This window comes from Pteropus medius, unplaced genomic scaffold (assembly GCF_902729225.1).
Source record: "Pteropus medius unplaced genomic scaffold, Ma_sr-lr_union100, whole genome shotgun sequence".
Lineage (NCBI taxonomy): Eukaryota > Metazoa > Chordata > Mammalia > Chiroptera > Pteropodidae > Pteropus > Pteropus medius.
Genome location: NW_024354502.1, coordinates 18,116,476 through 18,138,528, shown reverse-complemented (window position 1 = coordinate 18,138,528; position 22,053 = coordinate 18,116,476). Strand labels below are relative to the sequence as shown.

Genomic DNA, 22,053 nt, shown 5'->3' with positions numbered 1-22,053 from the left:
AACTCTGGGAAGAGAAGTGGGGGGTGCTGCAGCTGGGCCTGTAAAAGTGTCTTATTGTTATTAGAGATATTCACTTTTCAACTCCCTTTTCTTCGTTTTTCCTTCACTCCCAACCATCTAAATTCCCAAATCCCTCACTTACATTAACCAACTTATTTGAAAGTGTTATGTGTGTGTGTGCCTTTTCGTCTTCTCTTTTCATTTTTGTTTTTGTTTTTTATTGTGTGAAAATACTCATGCAACATAAAATTTACCAGTGTAACCATTTTAAAGTGGTGTTTTGAATAGTAACAATGTTGTGCAACCTTCACTACTAAGTTTTGAACATTTTTTATTATCCCCCAAAGAAATCCCATACCCATTAAGCTGTCACTCCCCATGTTTCCCTTGCCCTAGGCCCTGGCAACCACTAATCTCCTTTCTGTCCCTATGAATTTACCTATTCTGGATATTTCATAAAAATAGAATCATGTAATATGTAGTTTTTGTACCTGGCTTCTTTTACTTAGCATGTTTTTCAGGTTCATTCAGGTCGTAGTACATAACAGCACTTCAATTCTTTTTCATAGTTGAATAATATTCCATTATGTGGACATACAGGAATCCCTCACTTCTTGAAAGTTCTCATTAGGGCACTTCGCTTTTGCAAAAGACCTATATTACTACCTGTTTTCACTAACGAAAAGAAAATTGAAGAGGATTTTTGTTTTTATTAAAAAAAAAAATAGTTGAAAAGCACAAACAGCATTCAGCATTGTTTGCAGTGAGTCATTGTAGAGACAATATGAACTTTGAGTAGCAAGTGTGGCACTGCTCTTGATATATATTAGTGCTATTTTATGTGTTATGTATTATTTGGTATGATTTGGCAGCGTTTTTTTGAGTCTAGGAATGCTCAAAAATTTTTCCATATAAATTAATAGTCATTGCTTTTTCACTTTATGCCATTTCAGTTTACAAAAGTTTTCATAGGAACATCCTACTGTTGAAAGGCAGGGGAAACAAACCACATTTTGTTTGTGTATTCAACAGGTGATGGATATTTGAGTTCTTTCCACCCTTTGGTTATTATGAATAATGACGCTGTAAATATTTGTGTATAAATTTTTGTTTGAATACCTATTGTCAGTTATTTAGGAGTGGCATTGCTAGGTCATATAGTAATTCTGTTTACCTTATTGAGAAACTGCCAAATTATCTTCCACAGCTGTGCTTATTCTTGCCCAGGCCTCATGCTGGGCACTGGAGATGCGAGGATGAGTAAGACATGGTCCCTTTCCTGAGGAATTCATAGCCCAGCGTGGAGACTGGCATGTGGTAGGAGCAATAATAGAAGTGTATCACTGGTGAAATTTTTGGTCAAACTCAACCCTTTCAGAGGCTCTGTCAAGGCAGGAACTCTGATGGAGACAGTTCTACAGGATATTAGAATTCCAAACTCTCCCAGAATATTCATGGTCGATGGTCATCAGAACAATGCACTACACACCTTAGAAGCTCAGAGAACAGACTGTGAAATGCAAGAATTGCTTTGGGGCTTGGAAGAGACATAGAAACAGGGGGAAAGGTAATACTTAGCATTGATTTATTGCCAAGCCCATCATACCGTCTTTCTATCCCTAAAGCACAACAAAACATAAAAGGACCCACAATCTCAGAAAAGGAAGGGTTGATTCTGTCCACAAGAGGTCTTAAAATATTCTGTTTCATTATGAGTCATGACTGACATGTGTTTATTAAACAAGCTTTTTCTGACTTCCTACTATGTTCCAAGTACTGCGTTAGACACTTGAGAACAGGGATGAGTTTACCTATCAAGGCCTTGATGAGCGATAAAAAGAAAACAGATCTGGCTCTTGGCAATGGTGGATTCTATTGAGAAGACTACCCAGCATGAGCAAAATAATCACTGTGGGGAATACAAGTGTCCCTTCTGGGCGTGGGGCTGACTGTAACTGCAATGTGACACGAGAGTTGTAGCAGCTGGAGGAAGCTTCAGGAGAGTGGGCAAAGGAAGAGAGGTGGGCAAAAGGGATCGAGAAGAGGTTGTTGGGGACACAGGGGACCTTTGTCTGGCATCCTCCCTCTCTGCGCCAAAGCACCCTGCCACTGTCACGGTCCTTACCACACTGTACTAACACTACTGATCTCCTCGTCTGTCTAGTTTTAGGGACTCTAAACTGGCCCTTCATTGTTATTTTCCTGGAACCTAGATCAGTGCCTGGCACGTGTCACCAACAAATAGCAAAGCTTCCTGCAGTAAGAAGAATGAATGTGTTCACTCCTATTTTATAGCTCAAGCCACAGAGAAGGGTTTTGAACCATGAACCCAGAGGCTGGTGTTCCAGTCTGCCCTTCCTGTTACTGTTGAGTGTGGCTTTGATTTCTTTCGCATTCTCTGTTCCTCATTGGTCTCACTTAAATAAAAGATCTGACTGAGCTCCTCCCGGGTGAGGTTTAAGAAGGAGAATCTCTTTCCCTCTCCCTCTAACCAGCTACTTCCAACTTGGTCCCCTTACTCATACTTCCAGCTCTCCTTTGCCTAGTTATCTTCTACTCATTCTTCAGGTCTCAGCTCATACATCACCTCCTCTGGGAAGCCCTCCCTAACCAGTCCCCAAATCATCAAATTTTTTTCTCTCAGGTTCTCATTTTATTGTATACCTCTTATTTGTAGCACTTGAAGTAGTTATAAATTTAGGCTGATTTGTGATTATTTGATCAATATCTGTTTTTCCAAGGAGGGTGGGTATCACGTCTGTTTTTGTTCACAATTTTGTCTCTGACAATACCTGTCACATAATAAACATTCAATAAACACTCGTCGTACCAAGGCGTGCCCAGCAGTGCATAGTGGGGCTAGGAGGAAAACTCAGGGCAGTACAGCCTCTGGACTCCCATTTCCTTATCTCTTTTATGTATGGCTAAAAGCCCTTTCTGGCCTTAAATCTATGATGCTCTCATTTCCCGCCTAAATAAAGTTTTAGTCTGGTCCATGTTGGAATGTAATGAAGACTTCATCCAGCAAACAACTCTCTCTGTCTCTCTCCTAACTCAACTTTTAGGCATAAACACCCACAGTTTAAGTTTGGTTTTTGTAAAAACAAAATTTCAAAATATTTATGACTTTGGAAGAATTAGTTGTAGAAATGTTTTAATTCCATTTATTATTGACATCTCATTCCTCAATAATTAACTCCAATAATATATTTTATGAAACTGAAAGACATGTTTAGTTGGCTTATGAGACAATTTGAAAAGAGAATGGCAAGGTTAATTTCTCAAGTGGTTTCACAGGTGTCTGGGGCAAGAGGATGAGTCTCCCTGCACCTCAGTGGCTATTAATGTGACTACTTTGGAATTAAGGAAATGACAAAAGTAAATAGGAAGATAATTGTCAATCAATCTCTCTAGAATCTCTTTGGAAGAAAAGTTTGTTGTTTCTTTCCGTTTTAGTTTGTTTTGTCATTGTACTTTTGAGCAACAGAGGCCATAAACTATGACCCAGAGGTGACTTTAAGTTCCCAAGATGGCATTAGACCGCTTCCCCCTGCCTTGGCAAAGAACAATAAAGCAGTCAAGCACAAAGAAATACCAGTATCTGACATTGATTAAGGGCTTACTTTGTGCTCAGCACAGTGTTAAGTGCTTATGCCGTATCCTAATTTAGTTCTCCCCCAAACCCTACGAGGTATTTTTATTCTCCCATTTTACAGATGGGGCACATGAGGCTGGGTGAGTTTAAATAGTGTGACTAAGTTACACAGGTGGTGACAGAGGCAAGTTTTGAACCCAGTCAGTTTGGCTCCAGAGTCCTTGGCTCTTGAGTGCTTCCCTACACAGCCAGTCACTGCTCCTCCTGGGGAAGATAAAGACATTGGGGTTTAGAGCAGAGTTGTGACTTGCAGGAGCCACATGACCAAACGGTGCAGAGCTGGAATCAACTTCACTCCGCATCATGCAGGGAGTCCCATGGCAAGCGGCACTTATGGGTGTGAGAAAGCTTACAAATGGGTTTGACGCTGCTTCAAGTTCATTTCCTCAGTGGCTGGAGGGACTTGCTGCAATCAGGTTCCCACTGGTCCCTGGCACTGGCTCAGCAGCAGAGGACCGCTACCTGGAGAAGCAGCCCACTCAGAGGCCATCTGCACCATGAGTCAATCCCACCCACCACTCTCCCGCCCATGCTTCCAACCTGAGCTCTTGATTTTAGATGCAAAAGAGGAAAAACAACAAATCTAGATTCAATTCTCTTAAAGAAAATGCATGAAAGATAACTCACCCTTCAGCTTCCTTGAAGATAAATGTCTTTACCTGAATGCCAGATTTCTTAGAAAAAAATTGAATCTAATTCCATGAGAACTGCCATCGATTTCAGAAAATCCTGTCTTCTGCTCCTTCTGTGTTATGGGTCACTAGTTAGAGAACATTCTCTAGCTACTCTGTAGAGAAGGATGATGCACCTTCACTGGTATTGTCTTGGATAGTTCAGAAACTGTTTACTGAAAAGCCTTCATACATCTTGGAAGCCCTCTTCCAGGTCATCCTTGCCGCGGTCCAGCCACGACAGGATCCAGGGGGCCCCGAAGGTGGGCAAGGCGTCGGCGTGGGAGACAGTCGACTACACAGCTCAGAGGCAGTGTGACACTGTTCCGTTTTATTGTGATTTGAGTACAACTTTTATACTTTTTATTTTGGCATTTGATTATACTTTGTTGTTAAGGTAGCAGGGAGTTAAATTTCTGTGGTTAGGCGAAGCAGAAAATCTTATAGAGTATATTATTATTAATGTTCATGATTAACTAGTACATTTTTCTCTCAATCATTAGAACAGAACTACCTGATGGAACAATCTAAACTTTAATTCTTATATCTATTATGTAAGATACAGTTTGATTTAAGTAAAGGTGATAGATAGATGTATTCATAACAGCAAGCATTGGCTTGTGGGCAGACGTTGTTCTTCTTTCTGCCTGAAGAAATCTTTTAAATGCTATTTGATTTATGCTATATCTAAAGTTCAAGCTGAACCTTTCTCATAGCTGTTCAAAAGTTTCCTTGGTGCAGAAATGAGGAAAATATTTATAAAAATCAGTTTTACAAAGCTGCTTTCATAAGCTAAGTTTCTGTTCCTTTGTTTTTAAGCACCAAGGAGATCCTGACCTAGCCAGCCTTTCTATGAAACTTAAACTACTATAAGGCACATGAATTCTATCTTTATTCACTATATGTATACTATCTTTATTATAAGCTTCTGTATAAGGCAAAGGAAGATCAGGTAATCTTTTCATACTATTAGCCCCCCTAGGTGGATACCAGAGTTTTCTATTTATCCACTAGGCCACAAAAGGAGGCCCTTCTATAGTAGGCACAGGCTTATGAGTAAATTTCTTATCCTTTTCTAATTTTTCTACTAACTGCATGGGAACAGGAGTATAAACTGGTTCTAGTAATTCAGCTTGTTATAATTTATTCATAATATCTTTAAGAGGCACGTCAAAAGGAATTTCCCTTAATAATTGTTCAAATAAAGGGTTTACGCATTCTGGACACGTCAGGGTGACTAGAGCTGATTCCATACGCGGGGAATTTACTATGTTTTCCTCAGAGCCAATTTTGAGGAAATCCATTTGTATAGCGTTTACACTTACTAGAATTTGTGCTACCCAAATTCCCCCTCTTAATAGGATCATTTCTAAGAAACCAATTATCCCTAAACACATGCCACGTCCTCGTTCTTGACGATGCATTCCTTGAAGCCTCTGTCCCCATCTCCGGACCTTGTCACGCAGTAGGGTAGAATGAGGACGCGGCACATCCTTGACAATTTCTGGGGTCTGAGAGTTATTATTAATGTCCCTGTCTGTGCCATGTATAAAATGGGATAACCACCGTCTCCACCTCCTGGTGTTGGAAGGATGACACGAATTGATACTTGTAAAGTAGGTAGGGCCTTAATAAGTAAACCCTTAATGATTCTTAGCTGCTATGACTTTTTTCTGTGCTCTAGTAATGTTCAGGCAACTGTACATCATTCAAGAGTGGATTCTGTTGATAGTCTTGACTAATGAATTAACTAGAGTGGTCAAGTGGATTCCCATTCCGGATCACCTACTGACCAGTTGAATATCTTTGGGCAATTACTTAACTTCTCTAAGCCCTTTTTAAGAAAATTTATTTTAATTACTTTCAAATATACAGTACTTTGGTAGACATCTATATAGTTCGTAAAATGATCCCCCCAATTGCTCCTGACCCTCCACCTAGCCAAAGTATTAATGCTAACTGCATTCCCTAAGCAGTTCTCCCCATCCCCATGGCCATACATCGGCTACTAATTTGTACTCCTTTAACCCTTCACCCCATTCTCCCAGCTCCCCACCCCCTCCCCTTTGGCCATCACCAGATTGTCCTCTATATTTGTGAATCTGTTTTTGATTAGTTTATTCTTTTTATTCCTTAGATTCTGCATATAAGTGAAATCAAATAGTATTTATCTTTCTCTGTCTGACTTCATTCTAGGTCTATCAAAGCAATATCTTTTTCCATCCTATTTCTTTTAGTCTCTGCGTGTTTTTTAATCTGAAGTGAGCCTCTCGTAGGCAGCATATGTAGGGGTCTTGTTTTCTTATCCTTTCAGCCACTCTATCTTTTGGTTGGAGCACTTGATTCTTTTCCATTTAAGGTACTTATTGATAGGAATGTAGTTGTTACCATTCTTTATTCCTGTTTTTGATACATGTTTTTTTTTCCTTAAAGAAGTCCCTCCAACATTTCCCGTAATACTGGCTGGCTTGGTGGTGATAAATTCCTTTAGTTTATTTTTGTCTGGGAAGCTCTTTATCTGTCCTTCAACTTTAAATGATAGCTTTGTTGGATAAAGTATCCTGGGTCTTCATCGCATTGAATATTTTTTGCCAGTCCCTTCTGTCCTGCAGTTTCTTTTACTAAATCGGCTACCAGTCTCATGGATGTTCCCTTATAGGTAACTATCTGTTTTTCTCTTGTTGCTTTTAATATTCTTTCTTTGTATTTAACCTTTGGCATTTTAATTATGATATGTCTTGGTGTGGGCCTCTTTGGATCCCTGGTTTTTGTGATCCTCTGAGCTTCCTGGGATTTTATGTTCATTTCCTTTACCAGGTAAGGGACATTTTCCATCATTATTTCTTCAAACACTTGTTCAACGTCTTGATTTTCTTCAATTATGCTGATCAGTCGGATATTTGGACCCTTAATAGTGTCCCATATGCTCCTTAAATTATTTTTATAGTCTTGGCATCTTATCTCTTGACATTCTGTTTGAGTGTCCTTGGCTCTTCCATCCTCTAGATAGTGCATTTGATCCTTTTCTTTACTCACTTTGTTTATTCCTTTGTTTATTTCATTTAATATACTTCTCATCTCAGATAACGTGTTCTCCATTTCAGACTGGTTCCTTTTTATAATTTTCATTTCCATTTTTATGTTTTTTATCCTTTGTTGAAGTTCTTATTGAATTTATCTACACTTCCCAAAAGTTCATTGAGCATCTTTATAACCAGTGTTTTGAACTCTGCATCTGTTAGATTACTTGACTCCATTCTATCTGGATCTCTGTTCTGTTCTTTCATATGGTTTCTGCTTCTTTGTCTTCCCATTTTGGCTGCCTTTCTTTGTCTATTTCTATGTACTAAGCAAAGCTCCAAATCTCTCGGTCTTATTAGTGTGGATTTGTGAAGTAGATGTCCAGTGGCACAGTCCTGAGAGGGGTTCAGCTGCAGGCCAAATTTAGCCCAAGCCTCTGTTTCCCCAGGGCCACCTGTTAAGATTCAGCAAGCAATCCACAGATGCTGTGCTTATAGTTGCCTCAAAAGGCCACACCAGAAACCGAGGCCAGTTGCCACCAGCGTGAGACTAGGTGCTGTTCAGCAAGGAGCACCTGACTAGCTGAGGATATACCTGGATGTGGCTTGGTTGGGGTTGTGAGTTGGGGGAAGCAGAGTTTCAGGAAATCCTCTGGGCTGAGTGACCTCTGTTATCCAGTTCGATGATGTCACGGCTATGGTGGCGCTGTGTCTGGAGCACTGGGAGAGGGGAGGGCTCAACAGGGAACAATGGATACCGCCGGCGCTTCTGTATAGAGTGCGTCTCCCCTTGGCCCTCGCTGAGACAATGTCTCCTTGTAATTCTCTGGGGCCCTTGCACGCAGCCCAATCGGCACTGGTGCTCAGAGCGAGCAGGTCCGTCACCACGAAAATCCGCTTGTGGATGCGGCCCCTTTAAGAGGCGTCTGCCGCTGCTGCAGCCTCCGTCTCACTCAGCCACTCCAGACCGGGCAGCCCCGGGTCCTCGCCCCATCTTTCCTTCTGCCGTTGCAGGGTGCTTTCTTGGATTTCTCCATAGTTGTATAACTTGTTCCTCTAGATCCCAGGCGATTTTTCCTTGCTGCTCCTTGTTTTCATCACAACTTTGATTTGGTCGCCAGAGGGATGAACAGAGCCTCTATTATCTATGCCATTTTTTCCTCCCCCTCAGCCTTTGTTTTATTTTTATCTGTTCAACCAAAATAATAATAGTACTTATCACATAAGGCTGCAGAGAGAATTAAATAACAGTGCCTATAGAGAGCTTAGTGCTGGTCCAGACGCCTAATAGGGCTCTAATAAATGTTTGAAATAAATGTTAGAAAATCTATTGAGCACATTTATAGGTTTCGTTAAAGAAAACATCAAAGGTCCTGTAGTCTTGTGGGGACTACATCCCGTTCTAAGCAGTGCTTGAAAGAGTCCTGTTACTGCGTCCTTACTCCCACAGCTTGTTATATAAACCCTCACTGTCCCACGGAGCCACAATGGCCAGTCCCCAGTGAATCTTCATGGCTGATGGCCCTGGCTGAGCAGACCTGCCCTTTTTTGTACTGTTCCCCTTCCTAAAATGTTTTTCTTTCTCTCCTGTGCATATCTTTATAAAGCAGAATTTTAAATCTTTTTCCTTAAGAAAAACCTTTCCAAAGTCAGACATTTTCCTCTAAATCATCTTAACCATGATACATTAGTTGTTCCCCCTTGTCCTCGAGGATATGTTCCAAGATCCCCAGTGGATGCCCGAAACGTCAGGTAGTACTGAATCCTCTATATACTCTGTTTTTTTCTATCAAACACACCTATGATAAAGTTTAATTTATAAATTAGGCACAGTAGGAGATTAACAACCACAATAACTAAAATAGAACAATTGTAACAACATATTATAATAAAAGTTAAGTGAATACGGCATTATTAAGTAAAATAAAGGTTACTTGAGCACAAGCACTGTGCTAGTGCAACAATTTATCTGATAACCAAGATGGCTAAGTGGCTAATGAGCAGGGAGTGCAGATGGCATGGGGACGTGGGACAAAGGGCTGGCTAATGTCCGGGAGGGCAGGGAAAGGCAGGATGCCATTTCATCATGCTGCTCAGAACACTGCACAATTTAAAACTTAGGAATTGTTTATTTCTGGAATTTTTCATTTAATACTTTTGTCTACTGTTGACTGCGAGTAACTGAAACCACAGAAAGTGAAACTTTGAATAAGGGAGACTACTGACTGTAGTTTCAATTCGCTAAGCCCATTGTGGAATTCTACCCTGGTATTGTCTGGGGCACAAGCTGTCCCTGCCCTCAAGGAACTTATAAAGTAGTTGCAAATGTTTGCATAATAAATATAACAGTTATTTTTATGATATTAGATTATTGTATAGGCTGAGATAAAACATGGGCAAATATATTTCGAAGCTGGTCATTTATATTTTTACAAAGTCCCCTGACACATTGCGAATAGCTCCTGAGACAAATGTAGTCCTGACTCCTAAACACAAACAATGATTTGCTCTACTGTTAATTTTCATTCATGAATTATTTTTGTCTCCCCTCTTCATCATCATCATCATCATCGCCATCACCATCATCATCATCATCATTATCATCATCATCTTCTAGTCCCACAATTAACTCATTCTTTCAAAAAGGTTTCACTGACCATTCGAAGGACAGTGGCAGCCAACACTAAGGGGTGTGGTTCCGTGTTCTATAAACAGTAGGTGTTTAATAAATGATAGAGTCACTACTTTATATTTTCTAACTTGTCCACAGATATTCTCCAAAAAGAAGAGAGACAGTGGGTTTGACAAAAAGAAATCGAATTAATCTATTTGGGCTTTTAGGAAGCTCAGTGATAGGTAGATGGGAAAGAAGGCAAAGAGGAGAGTGAAAGCTGGTAGCGGGGAAGGACCTGGAGAGGAGAACGAATCGGACCTTCCACTGCTGGGAAGCCAGATGCTTTATGTGAATCCTTTCAACTAATCTCTGCAAATGAGGTATTATTAACCAGTTCCATCTTATCAGTAGAGAAACTGAGGCTCAGGAAAGTCAAGTATCTTGCTCAACTGGTTCCAAACCAGCTTTTGTGATTTGAAAGCCTGTGACAGGCCCATGGCTCTCCCCTACAGGAGGCTGCCTCCTGGACAGTGGGCAGGCAGAGGACAGAGAAAACACTAAGAGAAGACAGTCCCAGGTATAGCTCCAGATGTTGACATTGGCACCTACTGGACCCGCAGGTGGCATTTGAGAGCCAAGTTCCACAGGCCCCACATTTCAGCTGGTTCCCTTGCTCAGACTGCTCACACGGCACCAGGTCCCTGGGGCCACTATGTCCACTGACCTCAGAGCCCTCTCCAGACCCAGGCTAGGCTCTCATCCTGTGCCCGCCCTCACTCGCCCATCTAGTCTTGGCTTCCGTGCTCCTGTAGCTTCCAAAGGAGCACTACCAAGCCTGGAGAGCTTTGCCACAGAAAGAGAAGAGTCAGATGTGGCCAGTGTCTGGGTAGCACATCATTTATTAATTCGTCATATGGCTGTTGGCATAGTAATCCTAGCTGGCATGTGCTGACCACACAGTATGCATTTTGTAACCCTCACAGCGCCGTCATGTATTAGGTTGATACTGTTATCATTCTCTTCTTACAAATGAAGAAACAGGGGCTTAGTGAGATCAATTAAATTGCACAATGAAAAGGTGCTCAGCCTCATTAGCACTTGAGAAAATGCAAATTGAAACTCTAATAAGATGCCTTTCCTATTGAAAAGATTGGCAAAATTAACTAATCAGACAAGATCTAATGTTGGTTAGAATGTGGAGCAATGGAAACTCTTACACTATGTTACTGAGGGCAGAACTTTCCACTTAGGAGAACAATTTGCCAGGAGCTAAGTAAGAAGAGAATATGCACGTTTTAGGGCCCATCAGTCTTTCTCCTCTCTGCAGAGGGTGTGTACCCTGGAGTGGCTCTCAAAGTATGCACAAGGAAGCCTGTGCAAAAATGCTTATAGCAGCATCATTTGTGATAGCAAGACAGATGGGAACAAACTCAATGCCTATCAACAGGAAAATGGGTAAATAGATTGTGCATGGCTATATGATGGAATATTACATAGCAATGAAAAGAATGAGATTTAGACCTGTCAGAACAAATAACTCCCAAACACCTTGACTGCAAAAAACAGGAATCAAAACAATACATAAAAGCAACAAACAAAAACCCAATACATTCTATATAATGTTTTTATAGATTTAACCACAGACAATGAAATGTTTAGGCATATGTACACATATAGCAAAGGTACAAAAGATGTGCACAGGGCTAAAACACCAGATTCGGGACACTGGTTCCTCTGGGGCAGGAAGAGGAAAGGAAGAAAGAAGAACATAAGGCACCTCAACAGTATTAGTAGTTTTATTTCTTAAACGGAATGATAGGTACCTAGGTGTGATTATGGGTTTTGTTTTGTTTTTTCATTTTGTCTATTGTAATAAGCTCACAACATATTTTAATTTAAAAAATTACTCAAGGCCTCACAGTTAGTAAACAGAAGTTTAAAGCCCACATATTTTTTGTTTCCCAGTACGTCACACTGCCCATTGGACGAAGTAGGCAATGGAAGATGAATTTGAAGAAAGAATGCTGCTCCTTCCATCTGTTCTTCATACAGACCTTGAAAATGCAATCGTATCATGTCAAAGGGGTTTTACTTTGTATACCAGAGGCAATCCCCAAAAAACATGGTATAAAATATTAACAGCTTGAATCACGTTTTCCTATTGCTTTAGGTCGTTATTTAGAACTATGTTTCTGCAAAATATTTGCCACGAAGCCTAATAAAAGCAATAAAGGGATCCTCTTAATCATTTCAAAAGACTTTGTTGATGTAGAATCCTACAGCTATTTCATTCCCCCAAACAGATCTATCAAACTGATAATGAATCTACATTCTTTATTTGAAGCACCTTTACACCAAAATGCTCCACAAAATTTGATCCTATTTTTGTTGAGAATGCTCACTAATTTCATCTATATCGATTTAGGAACTTAGTAGGAAGTCCTTCATCTCCTCCTTTATTTAAAAATGAAATATCCATTGCATGCCCATTGATTGCCAGGCAGTCAGCTAGATGCTGGGGAAATAACAGTGAACCAGACAGGCCCTGACTTGCGTGAGCTTTCAGTTTCCTGGAGGAGACAACAAGTAACACAGGTAATTATTATGCAATGAGATATGGGGCTATGATGGGGTATATGCTGAGCCCTGTTATGGAGGAACATAAAAGTGGGACCTAACCCTGTCATCTTGGATCTGGAAAAGCTTCTGAAAGCGGCTGATATTTCAGCTGAATACTTAAAGATGAATGAGAATTGGCTTATAAATAAGAAAGCGATTTAATTATTTTTTCCCCAGAGGATTCATCTTATTGTGGAGTTTCTATTGTCAACTAAAATGGAGAGGAAAAGGAACAAAATATTTTAAGGTATCTCTTTCCTGAACAAAAAGACTTATAGTTCTTCTTTATATATAGTTCACTGTCTTTTCTTTGTGTTCAATACAAATTACAATTGAGTAAACTGGATTCTAACTACCTTTTGTCAAATATGTGAATACAACTCTGATCATAAGTCAGGGGTAGATGTACCTGCAATGAGAGCATAATTACCCTGAGTTTTACCTGATCCACATTTTAAAAATCCCTCTTGACCTGGTCACCTAGGAGAAAATATAGAAGCTCAGCTTCTCTGCATACACAGAAGGATCCCAAGACAGCCAGGGGGAGACAGGATCTCACTGCAGTATCTTTCAGCCATGTTGATTCCATTAAGTCTCTCAAATCCTGCATTCTTGTCACTGTGATTGGATAATTTGCCTAGGAGTTATCCTAAGGTTGAATATCCAATTTCATTACATGGGGTGTGCTGAAGGACCTGATTTCTGGAGTTGCTGAGGCAGATGTCACACAGGAAATGATGCTTTGGAATCAAAACCAACCTCCCAGGGTCCCAATCCTACTAGTTGGAAGAAGACACATGTAATGCAGATGATAAGGTTTATAATGAAGATCTAAATGTTTATTAATTACAATCGGGTGTAAAATCACAGAGTTTGCTATTTTAAACAAATGCAGTCATTAAAACAACTTTAAACAAAAAAGTGATTTTTAAAAATTCAAGGTAAGAAATCGGGTACAAGCAAAGATGACATTCTAAAGTATCATCAATGAATTTTCACACAGACTTCCCATCACAATAATATTCATTTACATCTTCAGTCTTACACAGCAGCAAAGTCAGAGTGAGAATGATGGCAGTTGTTTCTGAAAGGAAATCAAAGAGGCCTAGAGCGATTATTTTTTCAAAAGGATCTTGGAGAGTTGAAATAAGGCCTGCTTCTCAGGGCTCACAACATTTAGCTGTGATGGGAACAGCAGATCCTTTTCTCTGACTTCGCTTTTGAAAAGAATTAAAGGAACGCAGTGTAACATTCCCTCTCACAAACAGATGCAGAACTCAAGCCTAACCCTTAAGAAGTGCTATAATCAAAGTAAACAATCCTGCTCCCGCAAATGCTGTGAAAAGTATGTTAGAGCCTTCAATAGAATTTCTTCCTCTTGCTAATCTTTCTTTGAATTTTTAACATAATCTTCCTGGATTGCAAGAATAATTCCAATAATCAGGAAATGACAACAAAGCTGAAACTTCTGTCTATGTGGCATGGATAAAGACAACTCTCAATAAGGCGAACACAGCACATAGTGCACAAAGCCTCGTTATTCAAGTTGTGGGTTTATGGAGGAGAACACAGGCTATCATAATGTGAAAATATGCAATGCCTACCTGGATATATATGACACTAGTCCTCTGACAAACAGTGTCCCCAATTAACACAAACATCTATCCATCATGTCAACTTTTATGTAAGTTATTTGCAGATTGCTCTGCTTTGAAACATCTGAAAATGTATCACATATTTAAAAAATTTAGAGTCTACCGAAATGGCAAAACTGACAAAACGTGTAGATTTCATGAAGTCAGTGGAGGAGATGTTAGAGAGATGTTTAAATCACAGCAAAGCCACTTTCAAATAGGCATCTGGCAGAACAAGACCAGAAAACAACTGGAAAAAAAAAAAAGAAGTAAAGAAAAAGAAAATTACTTCAAAAAAGAAAGATCTAAATGCCAAAATACTAAGAGAAAATTGATGAAGCACTCAAATATTTTTCAAAGACGATCACGTCTATAATATTATTCCAAAAGTTAAGTGTGAAATAAGTGCATCAAATACTATCAAATAATTTTCCTGAAAAAGTATACTCCAAAAAGCCACATTGGATTCATTTTTTATTCATCTTAAGTTCTAGAATATTGTCGCCTTTACAATATGAAAATTAATTCTCTAGATAAAGTCTTAATCAGTTTATAAATTTTGACCATGAAATCGTACTCCCTGTTTTAAGTAGTGCCAACTTTCCTCGGTAACAGATCTCTCTGTGTTATGAGCCTACCACTTATTGCTCATATTTGATTTTTCAAGGCTCTGTTGAATGTTCTGAATGCTTCCTGACATCACAGAGAACAAACCTCTAGCTGGCCCAAGGTCTTGGACCTGCAGGCTTATCTAAGTGTTCTGCATCAAGAGGTCTTTCATCAATCTCCCTTTGCCTAAACTCTGCTTGAGTGCTATGTCACTTTGAAGTCATTGACCTTGACCATGGACTCTTCAAATGCTTAAGAAGAGAGGAATGCTATATTCATATGTTGTCATGCAGGAAGACTTTCTTTGTCCACCGTCAGCATGCAGGTCAGGGGCGGGTCTGTTTCCTAGTTCCAGCTGTGCAGCCTTCTTCTGTCTCTCTCGATTTCAGTGTGATGACTTCTCCCTTATAGGGTTCACGCTCCACAGGGGTAGGTGTGCAAGTCTGAAACAGAACATTTCATTTTTCTCATGTGATTTGTTTATTGACTTCTTGAGTTCAAAGCTAAGTGCAGCTCCCTTAATGAATTGTTAGAGAAAAAAAGAATCTCGTGAATTTATCATGTGCCTTCTACCTTCTTTCCCTTTCACAGAAAGTCCTGGCAACCTCGGGTACCTATATTGCCCCACTCTGCCGGTGATAATCTGAGTCAGACAAAAGCCCAGGAAACATTTTCTAATGATCATTCTTTCCACTGCAGCTTTCACTGGGGCCTCTGACACATCCTCACACCCTTCAGAGTTCTATTACCATTTTGTCCTTTCAAACATTCTAGACATCTGTATTCTCAAAGTACTTTGTTGTACCTCTCCTCAGACTCATCATTTGGTTTCAGATCCTAGCAATTTTTGTGGGGGTTTTTCCCCCCGACTGTGGCCGTGTGTAACAGGCCTTCCACAGAATCTCACATAGCTAACCATGCCTCTCCGGTGACCAGCTGCGCTTCAGAACCCTAGGCTGGACTCGACTAGAATTAATTCACTGCGAGAGACGAGTTTTGCAATCTGGACTTTATAAACGAAGGAATTCCCGAGAAGCAACTAAAAAGCATACTGTTTGTAAACATGCACATAAATTCACTGACAAGCAAGCGGCAGCCAATCACGGTGACCGAGGGTGTGGGCTCCCAAACCGGACTGCCTGCCTGTGCTGTGGTTCCCTCAGCTGTGAACGAGGAACAACAGTAGCATCTATTTTACAAGGTGGCTGTGACGATTAAATGTTGAGAGGATTAAATATAAGCAAAGCATTTAGAATAATGCCTAGCATATACTAAGCTCTTTAGAACTACATATATATGTGTGTAGGTATGTGTGTGTATTACACACACAAATAACAAATTATTATGGGTCTTATTAATTTGACCCCCCAAATTCATAGATTGTAGCAATCGACAAAGTCAGGTTTGGAGTAAGACAGATCTAAGATCTAAATTTGTATTCTAGCCTTGCCATTGATTAGGTGTGGGAAACTGGCAAGCTAATAAACCCATCTGAGCCTACTCACTCATCTGTGAAATGGAGGGAATAAAACCCTTCTCCCAGATGCATGAGATTTCCAGATACAAAGCACTTTCTTCACTCATTCAATAGTTATTTATTGAGCATACACAGCCCCAGGCACTGGGGATAAAGCAAAGAAAAAGTCAGAAACTGTCTCTATAGCTGTGGAACTTGAAGCACGGCATTGGGTGCACACAGATCACTCAGTCAGAGGGCGGACCCCCGCCCTCTGCCCACCAGTCCGAGCCTCTGTCCACTCTCCGTGTCTGGTTAGGTGCTTTGTGAGACTTCCATTTGGGCTCGCTATCTATTCAGTCTTTTTCTTCCCCCTGGGTCCTGTTAGCATCTCGAGGAACGCTGATACTGAGAAATGAAGCGCCAGCCTCCCGTTTCTGTCCCCAGCGCCCAGACACTGCAGTTGCCTGGGGCTGATCGACCCCTGAAACTGTAAACTCACTTAATAGCCTGCTCTCTGACCATATCCTCCCTTTCAGGTCCTTGGTCTCTGTGATTTTTCCTCTCCTGGTTTACTTTTCAAGCCAGACTGTATGATGTATCACTTAAACCTAGGGTGACTGTATAATTTATCATCCAAATTGGAACACTTTTAAGAGTGTAAAGGGTACTAAATGTAATTAACAGGCATAACGAAGGACCGGCCAAATAAATCAGGATTTATTTCCACCTTCCTTCAACTCCTCTCTTGCCTACAATCTAAGGGGTTCTGCCTTTCTCTCTCTTCCTCTGGCATTTGCTCTCAGCAAAAACCTGTGGCATATTTCAGTTCAATTAACAGCATTTTCCACAGCCACTTTCTCTCTAGCAAGAGAGTGATATAAGTGGGCAGGTCTTTGTGTCACTTGCCTTCGTGCTGTGTGTCCCTAATCAGCTCCTGCTTCATCTCCCTTTGTCCCCAGCAGTTCCTTTGAAATTTTACTGCATGTGGTTTTCATCTGTCACTTTTCTGCCTCACCTTGGTACTCTTTGGGAACTGGTGGCCAACACCAATGATTTAGGCAGAGCCATCAAGCCCAGGGCCCCATCTCCGCATTCAGAGGTGGCCTCGCTCCAGAAGCTGGTCGGTGCCTCGAAGGGTCCTTGCTCCAACCCGGCTGCAGGCTCAGGAGTAGTAAGTACAGGACTCAACGCAGGAGGAGCAGCGTCCTTCCTGGTTTTTCTGCCAGGGCCGTGGCTTCGCCCATAGGGAATACCCACCCTTTTTTTTTTTTTTTGCCTGAATATCTCCAATTTCTGTTCTATAACTTCCCAGGTGATCATCAGTCCAAGAAGCTTTAGTCATCCCTGCCACATCCACTACCGCACTCACCACTGTTTTCTGTAACAGTTTACTTGTCTGTCTCCTCCAGGAGACTTGAGGCTGGTGTACCGCTCTGTTTCTCCATAACACGTACTGAATAAACAGCTGATCAATTCCCACTAAAGATATGAGGGGAAGGAGAGCCCCCACTGAGCTTTCTCTCCTCTTTGGGTGAGTTGTCCTGGCCTGGGCTGACTCAGTTTCCCCCATACTCCTTCGTTGCGCTTTGCCAGTATCTGGTCTGCAGGCCTCCCTTCTCCTCGGCCGGCTGCCCTGTGTGGGCCGCGGCCTCAGCTCCCCGGTTGTCTCCGAACCTCTTCCTGGCTGCTTAGCCACTGAACTAGCAATGCTGTTAGGCAGCCCTTCGCTCGGCTGGTCACTCTGGTCACACTGACCATTAGATGTCTCTGACTTGACTGGCCAAGGCTCATCTGCACACAGTCCTCCTCCTCACCTGCCTCAGAGACTCTAGGTGGGCGGGGCCTGGTTTCCTGCCGGAATAACTACTCCTGTCCACACTGCAACCTCGTAAGTAAACCAGCCCTCTCCGAGGAGTCTGACTGTCCCATACTTCACAGTCTTTCCCTTTAATAGATAGATTGACAGAAATTAACAACCATTTAAGTTCTGGTCTCAAGCCTTTCAGGTCTTTCAATTTTAATTTTAATTTTTTTTTTTATCCTCAGAGGTGGATTACATAAGCTCTTTAACTCTAGAGTCACTTCTCGTTTGCCTTTGTTCTGCCTATGCCTCCGGCACTGTATGCTATGCGGATTTTAGAACCTCAGTAGTTGTTCACTGTGACAACATGGAAAGGCGATGGCACTCGTGCTGCACAGTCTTCAGCCGTCACTGTATTGTTCAGAAGTTCAGTCGTACATTTGCTTCCTAAGTAGATGTAACCTATGACTCTGAGGAAAAGCAGTCTTGCTACTTCTTTCTAGTGACGATGACAAACCTCCCTCTGAAGTGTGAAGTGCAGGACCAGTGCTTAGTACTCATAGGTGATCCTAGTAGTTGGGGGCCAAAATAAGTGGGCTTCTTTCCTTGGTATCCCAGTTGGGCATAGTTAAAACAGGGACTCCAGCCCCAGTCTTCAGCTAAATGTGTACCTTATTCTTATAGGACATCTAAGCAGCATAAAAAGCACAGAAAGGCCAGGATGAAGCATCAGAGGGTTCTGGGTTGAACAAAGTAAACATTATCTTCTCTTCTTGCCTTCTTCTCTTTGTGTTCTGGTTTTCTTCCTACCTTGCTTGTCGCCTTTCTTAGGCTTCTTTGCTAGTTTCTTCCCTCCTACTCTACTCAAGCTTTGAAGGTTGACAGTCCTAGAGGTGCTCTATTCAAGTGTCCTTTCTTCTCTGTCTAAATCATCTTGGTGGCCTCAGACTTTTAAACTATAGGTTTAAAATCTATATGCCATAACACCCAAATTTTATGTCTAGCATTGATCTCTCTTAATTTCTAGACTCCTTTATCCAAGTGGCTAATTGACCTCATTACAGATGTGTTAAAAGCATGTCAGACAGAACTATAACTTAAGCACCACAAACAACAGTTGAAACAAAAGTAGGATTTAAGCTCTTTGAGACCAGGGACTGCTGTTTTATTTGCGCCTATAACCTCAGGACCTAGACTACTGCCTGGTGCTCAACCAAACACCTCTTAAATGAAAGAACATTTCTTGACTGTATGACTTCTTAGAACTTTTTATATGATATTGGGCAACAGAATCACCTGAGAGTAGCATTATCTACAATTATTTGACGGCTTTCTCTAGGAGTATCTCAAAACACTAGTGTCCTGAGAACACACCTGAGAAAGGCTGGTCTGGGTTGTGCCATCTTTCCCCCACAGTACAGAGTGATATCTATCTTGATGCTATCACAATCAAATAAAATGGCTTGAGGGGAAAACCGTGTGACAGGCACTCCTAAGTCACATACAAAACCTAGACGGCGCCTTGCCTGTTAGGATGGTGGGGGTTTACAATTTCTGTTCTGGGTATTTAATGATGATTGTCATTGTGATGAGTTAATAGACAACAATGAGAATGGTATCACAATACACAGTGCTATGAATAAGTATTACTTGTAATTATCATGATACCTGTGTAATTGAAAAAAATCCTTTTCGGTTAGATGATCAGGAGAAAGAAGCAGCTTTCAGTTGACAGAAAATTTAACTGTATTGTCTGCAAAGAGAGAGAAGTGCTGGGATGCTAGATTTTTCTGAGACTGGAAAGACCAATTGAGAAGAACCTTGGACCCCAAAGGCAGTACTGATAACATGCTGCCCACGGAGGCTAAGATACTAAAACATCAATAAAGACAACAGACCTTCAGAATACCAAACAGTCGACACTGGCGCATACTGAACAGTCCAGCTGAACAGTGACTCCCTGAGAATGGAACCCGTGCCTGCCCAGTGAACTCAGAGGGACCCGGTGCACTCTGAACCGACCCTCCAGAGACAGTAAATCACTAAGACATGAGTAACAAAGGTGATCCATAACAGTGAAACTATGCGTGTATGCTAATGTTTTACAATCCACCAAATGTTTCTATTTAAACCTTGAAATACCTTGTGAGCTATTTCTCAAGGACTGTGTGACAAAGCTGGGTCCTCTCATTTCGGAGCTGGCTCCTCTGGCAAGCTTGCCAGTCTGGAGAAACTGAACCCCACCTGCAGGAGGGAAGACTGAAGAGCTGATATCCTGAGGATGGGGCAGGTGGCTATGTGTCTGGGTAGGGATTAAACTTTGCGATCAGTATACTGCAGCGGTTGAAGTTAAAGGGATTGGCTTTGGAGGGAGAAAAATCTGAGTTCGAGTTCCAATGCTGCCACTTAGTGACTATGTGATCTCCCCAAACCTCAATTTCTTACTCTATAAAATAGAGATACCACTACAGTGGTGTGCTGGTAAATGTTAACAACCAGCTCTGTTTTCCCTTTTCTTACTACTCCAAAAGCCCGGATGTACAGCACTTGCCTACTTCTGTAGTGTAAATATTCCCACCACGGCTGACTGCCAAACTACCAAAGTGACATCACTGAATGAGGAGTTGGGAAGAGATACACACAAGTGAGCCAAAATGAGTTGGCTCCAACATATGTAACATCTTTTATAATTATTAGCAAACAATCTGAGGAAATTAAGATTATATGGCAGTCGAAGGTAAGTCTTAAATTATTTTCTCTGAGCTACCACATTGAGAAAGACATCGACAAACTGTCATTTCAGAAATGGAGAATACCCATTTTAAGGACCGGATCAGCCATATACTTAATTTTACCCCATCTAAAAGGCAAATTATGCTTATAATTGCAAAGATACAGTTCAGTTTAAAAGCTTTGGCAGCAATATTCTGAAACAGTGCATTACTTCATAAAGCTATTCCTCTTTCTCTATAAAATGCAATCTGACCCTTAATTTCCAAAATAGATTAGGTCGCTTATTACTGAAAAAAAGAGAAAAAGAGATGACTTAAGGAATGTCTGTACTTCCAAATTTTGGTGAAAATTATATAACTCTAAACAAACAATAATCTAGAAATAATATCCATTTGAATTTAAAGAGCTATATTTTTTGGTAAAGCATTAAAATATGTAAATTGATTTTTTTTTTTAAAAAATGCTCTTGAACATCTAAATTGCTGTTATTTTTTCTCTTCTTTTATTTTTTCTCCCTGCATCCCTTAAGCTCTTCCTTAAGTGACTTTATATATAACTGAAATATGTATTTTATTATGTTATATTTATCAAATAAAGTTTGATGCCTCATCTTCTGATTTAAATATTTTCCCTTAAGGATTAGCTGCTTAAATGTTAAAATAAATAAAGTAACAATTCCCCAAAGCTGTCAAATTGGATAAAAATGTCATTTCTTTCCTTTGAAATTCAACACAATATCTGATAATAGTGACAGCTGCATGGCATGATGCTGATAAGTTTTATTAAGTAATAAAATGATGGACAAGAATCGAGCTCACAGATAACCCCACTACTTGAAATGAGTCAGGGAAAGTCTTCTGAATAAATTCATTTAAGTTTCTATGAGCTTTGAAACTATAGTCCTGTTCCTTTCATTTGCAGTTCATTTATTTATCTAATGCCTACTATGTACCAACAACAATATATAAGATACTGTCCTCAGGAAATTAGCACTCTCGTCGGAAGACCAGCTGAGCTCTGGAACTGGCAAACGCGGAGGTGTCTACAATCTGTGCTTTGGGAATCTAGAATGTAAGTGATGAATCTTCTTGGGAAGGGTAACAGGTGAGTAGGGGAAATGGTATGAGCTGTTTCTGCTTGCCTTCAAATACTTATCCTCACCAGCAAAGAATCTGAATATTTTAAATGCAAACCAAAGCTCTAATAACCTCATGTGAATTTAAAATCAAGAATTCCTA

General features: G+C 40.7%; 1 protein-coding gene across 2 annotated transcripts in view; it reads right to left on the bottom strand.

The window, feature by feature from the left end:
- Window positions 1-12,983: 12,983 nt before the first annotated feature.
- DPYS (dihydropyrimidinase) overlaps window positions 12,984-22,053 on the bottom strand; it is an 80,708-nt gene continuing 71,638 nt past the window's right edge. The window contains exons 9-10 of one of the 2 annotated variants that reach the window (XM_039853999.1): window positions 15,135-15,265; window positions 12,984-14,463 (exon numbers count right to left, since the gene is read on the bottom strand). In XM_039853999.1, the coding sequence (XP_039709933.1) occupies window positions 15,149-15,265 (117 nt within the window). In that variant the 3' untranslated portion in view covers window positions 12,984-14,463; window positions 15,135-15,148. The remainder of the gene's footprint in view (window positions 14,464-15,134; window positions 15,266-22,053) is intronic. The other variant, XM_039854000.1, reaches the window with a different exon arrangement.